This window comes from Colobus angolensis, unplaced genomic scaffold (assembly GCF_000951035.1).
Source record: "Colobus angolensis palliatus isolate OR3802 unplaced genomic scaffold, Cang.pa_1.0 Scaffold14, whole genome shotgun sequence".
NCBI classification, from domain to species: domain Eukaryota; kingdom Metazoa; phylum Chordata; class Mammalia; order Primates; family Cercopithecidae; genus Colobus; species Colobus angolensis.
In genome coordinates, this window is record NW_012114488.1 from 9,547,574 (window position 1) to 9,560,091 (window position 12,518).

At 39.6% G+C, this 12,518-nt stretch overlaps 1 protein-coding gene across 3 annotated transcripts in view; it reads right to left on the minus strand.

Moving 5' to 3' along the window:
* The window catches only part of FGFR1OP (FGFR1 oncogene partner), a 42,850-nt gene that overhangs the window by 18,134 nt on the left and 12,198 nt on the right, over positions 1 to 12,518 (minus strand). For 2 of the 3 annotated variants that reach the window (XM_011934951.1, XM_011934950.1), the window contains one exon: positions 1,240 to 1,466. In XM_011934951.1, coding sequence (XP_011790341.1) covers positions 1,240 to 1,466 — 227 coding nt within the window. Of the gene's footprint in view, positions 1 to 1,239; positions 1,467 to 10,900; positions 10,961 to 12,518 lie in introns of all 3 variants that reach the window. The other variant, XM_011934949.1, reaches the window with a different exon arrangement.

Genomic DNA, 12,518 nt, shown 5'->3' on the forward strand with positions numbered 1-12,518 from the left:
GACCTCCAGATGGCTAAATCCAATGGCATCACACAGCTACTCCTCCCTACCGCCACCTCCAAAGACACCACTCTCCTGGTTCCATCTCCTCCACTGCTTCCAGCTCCCTACTCTGGCCTCAAGGTGTGCAGGACCTGCTTCCTTGGTGATCCTCTGTAGTCTCCCACACCTACATTATCTACAAACTGAAGATGCCTAATTTATATCTCCAGCCCAGACCTCTCCATCAATCCGAACTCATATACTCAATAGCCTACTTCGGATTTCCACTAGCAATCTTCTCTAACTTAGCACAGCGACAGGGGCCTTCAGGCTTTCATGCCACCTGTCTGTGCAATCCACCCTTCCTCTTGCCATTCTTCATCTAATGGGTTTCCAACCTTCTAGTTTTGCAGGCTAAAAACCATGATGCCACTCTGAATATTACTTTTTTCTCTAGCACTTACTGGTAAATCCTTTTCCATCTAACCTCAAAATACTTCCAAAATCCACCTATTTCTCCCCACCACTTCTATCACTTCTCACCCGAATAATCATTAATGCCTCCTACCTGGAAACTCCAAGTCCAACCTTCCCCAGCAACCCTGAGATCCTTCTGTAATGGACACCGGATCAAGATCCTCAGGGCTTCCAGTCTCAAAGGAAAGCCATCCAGCCCCTCATCTCTGAGTCCACCTCATCTGATCCCCATCTTGCTCTCTCTGCTACACCCCGCCCCCTCACCTCCCTGCTTTCTGCTGTTTCCTCTCCCCGGAGCTCCATCAACCCATGGCAACTCCCTCATCTCCTCTAGTTCTTTGCTCACTGGGCAGCTCCAAGTGAGGCCCCCTCCAATTTGGACAGCTGACATGCACCTGCCCTGACCACACACTTGGGCTTCCATCACTGCTCTGCTCTCATCACCCAACACACCGCAGCATAACCCTCATTGCCTGACTCCGTTGTCAGAGCGGGAGCTTCCTGAGGGCAGGAGTCTTCCCTCTTCTATCATTGCTGTACCCCACCCTGGAACAGCCCCGGCAAGTGGCTGACAATCTACACTTACCTATTAGAATAAATCATGTCTAGGTTTTTCTAAAATCTGGGGTTGTTTTACAACATGAAAGGCATTAACAATGCATAATCAGATTTATGGATCCAATAATTATAAACCATCCATAGTTTATTATTTTTTAACTACAAAATGAAAACATTTATTTTTAAACCCCCCGTCTCGTAGTTCAAAAACTATTTACTCACAAACCATAAGTTTTCTCTGGCTTGGGAATGGGATCATCAAAGAAAGAATCTCCTTCCATATCATCTTCATCTGGACAAAGGCTGGCTTTGTCTTTGCCATCTAAAGTTTTGTTGCTTAGAAAAGATCCAATTTTTGTTTCATGGGACAGTAAGTGAAGGTTGCTTTTGCTCTTGGGTTCTGACAGGGAGACACTTGTATCACTCTGATTGGCCTCATTGTTGGCTTTCTAGAAAGAGAAAAGGCCTCCTTGGTGAGATAAAACTTTAAGATATTTTAAATAATAAAAGAAGTCTCATGAGCATAAGGAAACCTGTGTTTGTGTGTGTGCAACCTCTGTGTGTGTGTGTGTGTGTGTGTGTGTGTGTGTGTGTGTGTGTGTTGGGGGCAGCTCCCAGCAGTGTGAACTGCAGAGCAATGCCATGATTCATCACTCCATCCCCAGGATTCCTAACATGGCAAACTTTCAAAGGGGGAAAAATATTAGAGAAATATACTAATACCATTCCTTTCCTCTTTCCCTAAATGGAAATACCTTTAGTATACCTATCCCATTTATAAACACTTTCCCATTGAGAAACAATTTCCCATCTCCTCTTTCATATGTCATTGCTTCATAAATTATCTTAAATTAATGCATTTCTCAACTTGAAAACAGGAGAGACCATTACTATTAAAGGAGAAAAGAAAGATTACATATGAATGAACCAAGCATTAAAGTAGTCATCCGTAAAAATAGCCATTTTCCATCCAGGGCTAAACACAACAGGCCTCAAGGTGAAAGACACCTGCCTTCAACCACTCGTGTTTCTAACATAAACATTTGCTGATTACAATAATTATCTCAATTCTGACTTCCAGGGTAACTTCCTAACCTGTACTTATTTTGATGTCCATGGACATATATATCTGTGTGTGTGTACGTGTATATTTCTCTATGTATCTTAACATCAACGTTATAAAAAAAATTCTGACTCATCCTTATCCATGCCCTTGGATATAGAGTGATGTTACCACTTTTCTTTTCTTGTTTTCAGGGAGTCTTAACCTTCGCAGCTGACTTTCACTCCATTCTTGGTCAGATTTCTTTCTGCCCTTAGACGGGTCTATGTTAATAATAATAATGAAAAAATAAATAATGCTAGTAATAATAAAAAGCAGCTAACATTTATGGTGAACATTCAAATGCTTCACTTTATCTCATTTAATCTTCAAAATGGCCCTATGATCTGGAGATAGCTTTATCTCTGTGGATATAAATAAGGAAACACAGAGACAGACATTTATGTCACATGTCAAAGTCTCCAGGTAGTTAAGTGGTAAGGTCAATATCAAAGTCAAAGCCTGATTCCAGAGGTTAACTCAATATTTATGCTATTAGGCTAAATTATAATGAATTTGTGGGCTTTATGGGTTAAAAATGGCATTTTCCCAAAATTCAGCCTTGCATACTAAAGAGAGCAGTATTGTGTAAAATACCTGTGGAGTACTAGAAAAAGCACTCAACTGAAACAAAGAATCTGGAATGTAGTCCAAAATTATTAACTGCATTTTGTTTTTTTTCTTTTTTTTAAGAAACAGGGTCTCACTATGTCACCCAGGCTGGTCTTAAAACTCCTGGCCTCAAGCAATCCTCCTGCCTCAGTCTCCCAAGTAGCTGAGTTTATGAGATTACAGGCACAAACTACACCCAGTCATATAATCTTTTTTTTTTGAGACAGAGTCTTGCTCTGTCACCCAGGCTGGAGTACAGTGGGGCGATTTGGGCTAACTGCAACCTCTGCCTGCCAGGCTCAAGCAATTCTCCTGCCTCAGCCTCCTGAGTAGCTGGGATTTCAGGCGTGTGCTACTACGCTCGGCTAATTTTTGTATTTTTAGTAGAAATGGGGTTTCGACGTGTTGGCCAGGCTGGTCTCGAACTCCTGACCTCAAGTGATTCACTCGCCTTGGCCTCCCAAAGTGCTGGGATTATAGGCATGAGCCGTGAGCCACCGTGCCTGGCCCATATAATCTTAAGTGAATTAATTTCCTAGGCACGAGTTTCCTCAAGAATTGAACTAGATTCGTATTTTTCAGACCAAATTATATCTAGGAGTTAAGAAAGAAGGGATGCATGGCTAAGAAAGAATTAAAGAGTAGTAACTACCGAACCATGGTGACCAAAGTCTGGGTTAGGCATCATCAAACAAGACGCTCTTGAAGGACAGTTTCACTTTTCATATGGGTACAGACAGAATGCATTACGCATGTCTTATGATATATGTTTACATCTTTGCACCAGGTCTTGACTAGTTGACAGTAGGCAAGATACATGCTGTGCAAATGTAGTGCCTTCTAGAGAGCTATACATTCCATTTTATTACTATAAATTAATGATTATAAAGAGATGTCTGAAAAAATAAATACCAAGTTATAATTTTAGACAACACATTTTCAAAGAGGCAGAAACTTTCAAAAATTTCCTAACAACTTTCTTGACGTTTTCCTGGTATTATCAAATATAGAAAAGTATTATGTAATTCACACCAGTTGTAATTTCTGATTTTTACATTGTTTTAATAATGGATTTATTTAAAAGAATATGCATTTGGAAATAAATACCCTGATGTGACATTTAAACATAGGTACAATGACAGAGCCTGTGGCCATGACAGATTCCCCTTCTAAACACTCATGAGAAAGTGCCAAAGAATAACTGGCATGAAAGAAACTGAAAAATGTAAATGTAAAGCAACATTATGAGAAACAATAATTATTCTGATTTCCCCAAGAATTCACACTGCACGTAACTTAAATCCACATAATGAACTATCTAACATCAAAGCTGAACAACTAATAGGTATCCATGATTATTTTTTGACAGGTTTGACCAATATTCCTGCTATAGACAGAAAGACCAGTTTTAGGAAGACAAGTTTTACAGAGAATTACTATATTACACAACACATACTTGTAAACATAACACAATTATTTTGTTTTAAAAATATAGTTCTCTTAATCCAGGAAGTAAAAATAAATTCTGAAACAATCTGCTTTGGAACTGCTCTCAAAATCAAGTTCTAAACCACACAGGAACATGTTACTGCTTTATAACTATGGCTCATTTTTGCCAAAAGATCATTACCCAACTAGGTTATTAATGAATTCACTAAACTTAATTCCAAATAAACTTCACTACTTAAAAAATCTACACAAAGAGGAGAAATATTTGTCATCAACACATTTGGCAGATTAAAACCAAAGTACTGAAAACGTTGAGAGCAGTTTCAATGGGTCCTCCAGGTATACAGCAGATGTATGCGTGTACACAGATGTGCAACCCACAAAAGGCCTTACCTGATAAACCGTCAAGTGAAAATATCACAAAGTTGAAAATGGGCACTTCATAGACATGATGAAGTGCAAAAACACAACATCCAAAAAATGTTGGATATTCAGTCCCCTGGCATCAGACTGCCTCATGACCATGTGGCTGACTGGAAGCCATGGCTCAAGGTCACTGCCCGGCCCCAAGAGAGAATCGTACCACCGATTACTGTCCTGGGAAAAGATCAAAACTCAACGTATGGTATCTACTTAATGTATATCACTTTTGTACCATCATAAAGTCGGAAAAGCACAAATCAAACCGTTGTAACATCGGGGACCATCTGTATACGTATGTATACCCTGGAATCTGCTTTAAAAACCCTTATCATGAGTTAAGACGAACTTATGTTACATACACAAACTTCAGTTACTTGGGTTTTATATCACCTGGATTTAGCTAAGTTGAAGATTCAAAATGAAGCTAAATAACTAAGGTTAAGTATTGTTTAAAAACTAAAAAATATGATTGAAAAACAGGTGTGAGCCGCCAAGGCCAGGCATGGCAGCTCACACCTATAATCCCAGCACTTTGGGAGGCCGAGGCGGGCACGAGGTCAATAGATTGAGACCATCCTGGCCAACATGGTGAAACTCGTCTCTACTAAAAATACAAAAAAAAAAAATTAGCTGGGTATGGTGGCACACACCTGTATTCCCAGCTACTCAGGAGGCTGAGGCAGGAGAATCGTTTCAACCCAGGAGGCGGAGGCTGCAGTGAGCCGAGATCCCACCACTGCACTCCAACCTAGTGACAGAGTGAGACTCCATCTCAAAAAAATAAATCAATAAAAATAAATAAATAAATAAGAAGTATATACACTGGCTGGGCCCGGTGGCTCATGCCTATAATCCCAGCACTTTAGGAGGCTGAGGTAGGCAGATCACAAGGTCAGGAGATCCAAAACCATTCTGGCCAACATAGTGAAACCCCGTCTCTACTAAAAATACAAAAATTAGCTGGGTGTGGTGGCAGTGCTGTAATCCCAGCTACTCAGGAGGCTGAGGCAGGAGAATTGCTTGAACTAGGAAGTTGGAGGTTGCAGTGAGCCGTGATTGCACCACTGCACTGCAGCCTGGCAACAGAGAGAGAATCCATCTCAAACACACACACACACACACACACACACACACACAATCATGGCAATGCCTTAGAATTCATTCTCTGGACAAGCACAGAAGTTATGGGTCAAACTGTATCCCACAAATGAAATACGTTAAAACCCCTAACTCCCAGTACTTCAGACTGTGACCTTATTTGGAAAGTGTCACTGCAGATGTATTTAGTTAAGATGAGCCCATTCAGGAGCAGGGTGGGCCCAGGTCCTAACCCAGTGACTGGTATCCTTGTTAGGGGGAAAAGACACAGAGAAACACAGGGAGAAGTCCATGTGAAGATGGAGGCAAAGACTGAAGCAATCCATCCACAAGCCAAACAGCATGTGAGTCTAGCAGCCACCAGAAGCTAGTACAGGAGCCACACCCCTCCTGGCACCTTGATTTCACATTTTTAAGTCTCTAGAACTGTGACATAATACTTGTGTTGTTTTAAGTCACCCAGTATTGGTACTTATATTACATCAGCCCTAGGAAACAAATCAATTTATTTATAACAAAAAACTAAAACAAGTTTTGTCTTTTCATAAAAGTGAAGGACCTATTGCACAGCACTACAATGGTCATTAAGTTCTCTTGGCTGGAGCTCAAGACTAATAATAAGCTCTATCGGAAATTACAGTGCAGCCATAAGAAAGCTTTAGTATATATTTAAATCATCCAACAGTACACTCATATAATAAAGAAGCCAATCATTTCTGGACTAACAAAAAGGCAGCACTACAGAAGTTTCACAGTGAAAAACCTTAATTTTTCAGTAGTCAAAAACTGAATTGTATCACCAGACCGTCTTAAGAACCTGAAAAAAAAAAAGAATTTTTTCCAAACTGTTCATGTAGGAAACATCAGTCAAAGAAATACTATGGTGTTGCAAAAGTATTCAAAAAATTCATGCAATACAGTTGTCCGTCAGTACCCAGGACCCCTGCAGACACTAAAGTCTGAGGATGCTCAAGTCCCTCACATAAAATGCTATAGTATTTGCATATAGCCTACACACATCCATATGCTTTAAATCATCTCTAGATTACTTGTAATACCTAATAAATGTAATGTTATATAGACAGTTGTATACCATTATTTTAAAATTTGTATTATTGTTGGCCAGGTGCGGTGCCTCACACCTGTAATCCCAGCACTTTGGGAGGCCAGGGCAGGTGGATCACGAGGTCAGGAGATCGAGACCATCCTGGCTAACATGATGAAACCCTGTCTCTACTAAAAATGCAAAAAATTAGCCGGGCGAGGTGGCGGGCGCCTGTAGTCCCAGCTACTCCGGAGGCTGAGGCAGGAGAATGGCGTGAACCCGGGAGGCGGGGCTGGCAGCGAGCCGAGATCACGCCACTGCACTCCAGTCTGGGCAACAGAGAAAGACTCCATCTCAAAAACAAAATAAAAATAAATAAATAAATAAATAAATAAGTAAAATTTGTATTATTATTTTTTAACCATTTTCCATCCACACATGGTTGAATCTGCAGGTGTGAAAACAATGCATGTGAAACCCGCAGATAGGAGGACTGCCTGTATTTAATTCTCTTCCCCACCCATGCCTCTGTCCCCCACCTCCCTCCCTGCCAACGACAGTTTCTGATCCACGACTTACTAATGAATTATTTAGAGAAGTAATTTTACTACAGTTCTAACAGACATATATTTTGAAAGTTTAATTTGCTCACCTAGAAAAGTAAATACTGCAAAATTCCAGCACCACAAAACAAACCTTTCTAAAAACTCAACTGCTTCTAGAGAAACTCTATCCTTTCCATCTATAAACAATCTGTATGTAATTCCTACAGATCACAATAGAACCATGATTTTCTAGCTTTAGGAGTAAGACTTAAAGAGGACCCTACAAATAGCTTTTCTGCTTTCTACATCCTCAGCCCTCCCACCCTACCCAACCAGCAGCTCATGGAGTTCAGTTAACAAGTGGTGCCAAGATGTCAAGTCTAGAATCTCGAATGATTAGGATTACAGAGCTGACCAGGAAGAAATGGAAGGGCTAAGTGTGGGAACATTCATGTATCCATGTATCCATTCATTCAGGATGGTGTGGGAGTGTGATAGGGAATGATAACATCTGCTTTGGAAAATCCTGAGGTGAGTGCCAAAGATACAAAAACATATGCTCCCAAACCTACATGTAATGTGAAAAAGCATCTCAATAAATATTAGTTTTAAAACATCTGAAAACTGGGCCAGGCACGGTGGCTCATGCCTGTAATCCCAGCACTTTGGGAGGCCGAGGCAGGAGCATCACTTGAGCCCCACAGTTGAGGATCAGAATGTACAACCAGAGCAAGACTCCTGCCTCTACATAAAAACATTTTTTAAAAAATTAGTCAGGTGTGCTGGCATGTACCTGTTGTCCTAGCTACCCAAGAGGCTGAAGTGGGCACTTGACCCCAGGAGGACAAGACTGTGGTAAGCCATGATCACACCAATGCACTCCAGCCTAGGCAACAGAGTGAGACCTTGTCTCTAAAAAGAAAAAGACACCTGAAAACTATTTGTAAGAAGAAAGGATGATCTTTCATATTACATTTAGTATAATGATGAAGAGCAACTAATTCTAAATATTAAAAACAAAAAAAATATAAATCTTACTCCACATTTCCAAATGGTAAAAACCTAAGCTAGTAGGGCCTATCAAAAGTCTGTTATAATTTTCTGATACTTATTTTTTTTTTTCAAACAATTAGGATGTTTGGTACAATGAAATGGTATACAATGAGATAAATTATCACAGATGATACTTTGGAAGTCAACAAGTGTTAATATATATTTCAAAATTATTAATTCATTTAAAAATTGCCCTCCCATTTCATATTTATACTCCTTGTATGCCAAATCTTTTATCTGTAACCTTTATTTTTATCTTTATTGTCTCTCAGCAACAACAAAAATAAGAACTTCAGTTTTGCCCAAGTTACATCAGTCCAAAAACCCTACAAATCAATTCTAACTATACATATTAATGATTTTTTAAAGTTTATTTATAATATGAATATAGCTTCCCTGAAGAAAGTGCCCCAGGGTCTCTGAATGAACCACTAGTACTTGCCCCCTCCTGCATTCGAAAGTAATTGGACACATGCGACACTCCTGATCAGTGCTCCAGAGTTCCGGGAGCAGTGGTACCCTTGGCCCTCCTGCATCGCATGCCCAGTTCACGTCTGCAGGACAAGCGGGGCTCCCACGATGGCTTTGCACACCTTGGGAGGTGCCACTCACCTACCATGTGAATGGCTCCATCTGGAGTCTTGCTGTGTACAACCTCAACCACATGCAACATAGCATCTGGATGATGAAGATGTTGAGAATGTTAAGGCTGCTAGGAACTTACTGCATGCACAAGGCAAAGCAGAAAGGCAGGGGAACAAAGAGCTAAGGGCTTACCCATATAAGTCAGACTGGCAATAGGCCACACAGGGTACAATACAGACTTCTCACAAGGCAGTTCAGAAACAAGATCAGAAATGTACAGGGAAAAAGATTTCCAAGTAATTGAGGAAGCATCCTGGCCTCCAGGAACATAACAATGAAATAGAAGAGACCCAAATTACGGACTAAATCCTGGGATATGGGCCCATCTAGGTTCTTCAATCCCCTCTCAAGTCAGGGCACACACTACACTCTGCCCAAAATACAGCGAAAGCAAAAGTCTGGCCCATCACAGTTATATCACATCACACAAAGTGAAAACCACATCTCTTAGCATGCCTAGGCTCTATGTATAAACTTCTTGAAAATGTTTCAGTTGTTTAAAACCCACAACAGCAATAAGATTATAAACGCTTAATACTATAAAATATGCTTTTAAATTTTAGAAAAGTCCAAGAAACTGATTTTTAAAATCTATTAAGAAGTTTTATATCTTCCTTAAGGTATGTCTCATCTCTCCAATTAAACTATAAACTCCTTAAGTGAGAACTGTTACATGTGTTGCCCAAAGCACTGACACACAATAACTTTCACTATGTAAATGTTAAAAAAAAACAACTTAATCATTATTTTAGAGCATCTTCTTGTTTAATAATGCATAAAGAACAGTGTGAACAAAGAGAATACAATAATAGGAATTTACCTTTGAAACTACTAGAACTAAAGCCAGCTAACACAACAGGTGGAATTTTTAAAAAGCTTTAATGTTGAAGATTTTCAACTTAGTGAAAATATCTATACATAACCGAAGCTCAACACAGGACTAATGAATCTCACAGAACTGAAAATTAAACATTTTGTCTTATCCTAAGTAGATGTAAAAACTGTACTGATAATGTTTCTAAAACTTCTAATATTTAAATTTCATAAGTAGCTAATCTATCAGATTAGTCAATTTTTGCAATCTTTAGGGGAGGAGGAAAAAGCAGCCAAGGCCTTGGTGGTATGCAGCACTGGCCCCCAGCAGTCTACTGTGAGCAGGGGCCCTGAATAAAGGGTCACGAAAGTGCAATTGTCTGAAAAATGACAGAACACAAAAATGTCTTGGAGGAAATAAGTTTAATTTTTAATTTATCAGTGGGAACTTATCCAAAAAACAGTTTGATGTTCTATTTTCCTCAGATAAAAATCAATGTTAATAATATGTGCTTAATCATCCATTCAAAAAAAAATCCCTATTTTCAACTTTTTTAATTGCCAACAAAACAGAAATTTTCAAAGTAAAACTGAGAGCATGGTTTTAAGATTCGACAGTATGATTTTCACCTGGATAAAAGTTGACAGTGAAATTTACTTTTTATTTCATGCCATCCTTACTTTTTTGTGTTTTTAGACAGAGTCTCACTCTGTCACCCATGCTAGAGTGCAATGGCACGATTTCAGCTCACTGTAACCTCGCTTCCTAGGTTAAAGCGATTCTCCTGCCTCGGCCTCCCGAGTAGCTGGGATTACAGGCATGTACCACCACCGCCAGCTAATTTTTGTATTTTAGTAGAGGCGGGGTTTCACCATGTTGGCCAGGATGGTCTCGAACTCCTGACCTTAAGTGATCCACCCGCCTTGGCCTCCCAAAGTGCTGGGATTACAGGCATGAGCCACCGTGTCCAGCCTCAAGTGACATTTCATAAGAAAACTGAGAATCCAATCTGACAGGAGCCCAGCGCTCCAGGAGGCCCCAGAGTCAAGACCTGATGCCCACAGGCTGCTTTTCTCCTCTGCCCTCATGCGTGTTACCTTGTCACCAGCCTTCTGCCCGCTTGTCTTCTTCTTACCTTGTCCTTTATACCTTGGTATCTGAGCATGAGAATAAAATGAGATTTTACCACAAAATAGAAATCTTTAAAAATAAATTAACTCATTATCAAACAAAGATGCCTATTGAAAAATGTCTCAGAAGTGCAACATCTAGTGAATATGTTCTGTGAGGCCTGCTTTTTTGGTTCTTTCTTAACTCTATTCCTAAAGTGATCTACGTCATGTTTACTGTTTCCAATAGTTACTAGGTCAAACACAGATACTATAGCCTCCACCTGCTCAGCTTCTACTGGGTGGAGAATCACCTCTTTCATGCTACATTTTAGCAGCACACTAAATAAGTCTCACTTGAGTTCCTCGGAAACTTCCTTGAAGACTTGTCCTGACCTCATGTGATCTTTCTCAGGAGCACACAAAGCTGGTTCCTAAAGGCTGGGTGGACGCTACTCTTGGAGAGTTTCTAGCATTCCCCATGGGCCCTCAAGGCTGATTAGGTGCCAGTAGGAGGTAGCTAGCAAGAAGAGGGTGGGGAAAGTACTGGATCCCAAATCCAGGTCCTTTAGTACTACAGAAATTGCATTTTACGTGTCAAAATAAGGGTTTATCTTAGAACAGATGCAACCCTACACAAGGACTATCTAGGGCGTTTCTGAAGTGGGTTTATGAGGCCAACTGAGAAATGGGGATTCAACTAGAATAACGGGATGGCAGCAGGAGAAGCAGAGACAGCTGTTAGGACAAACGCTGTTCTCGAAAGCAGCCTCACGACAGTCCCCGCTTCTCTGGAAAAACTCACAGCATCATTTCCTGACTGACCTAAAACACCGAGATTCTCATTTTAATTCTTAGATCTCATTTTAATTCTTAGATCTTTAATTCACTTAGATCTCATTTTAATTCTTAGATCTCTCTACATACTTAAAATGTATGTAGAGAGAATAAGAGTACATAAAACAGACTTTAATATTTTACCCAGAAGACATACTCTATATGTAGAAGGTTAGGATTGCTAATTTGCTTTAAACATAGTAATAATTTGCTAAAAAGAGCTTCCAAATAGTCAAATGCTATAGGTACTGATAAGTATTTTGGAATATTCATTAATTTTACTTTTTCTAAAGCCAGGTATTTTCATGAAAAGTAAAGCTTACTTACATAGGCTGTTTTATTTGCAATTAATTTAAAGAAATTTTAAAAACTTATTCATGACCTTATTCTGTCTTTGGGGTTATAGCCTCCTATGAGTATTTAGGAAAAAAAAAATTTAAAAAAAGGCCTTCCCTACACCAACTAGAAATCTCAGAAGGAGCAATTATAAACAATACAATAGTTGTTTCCTTGGTTAGAAATAAAGTATAAAATTCCTTTAGTTTTCCAAACTTAAATAAAAGGAGCAACAACATCAAAGAACAAGCAAAAAATAACAGCAATCGTTCAGCAATGTTCTGTGCCTAGACATTTAAAAAAGAAAAGAATCTTGTAGTATAATCACTACGTTCTGGAATTTCATCTATTTAAAAAGATGCAACTATATCTGAGGGTCGATCCACCATAAACCCACATGGGGCCTCATCTTTTGGAATGGACTCCACGGCAT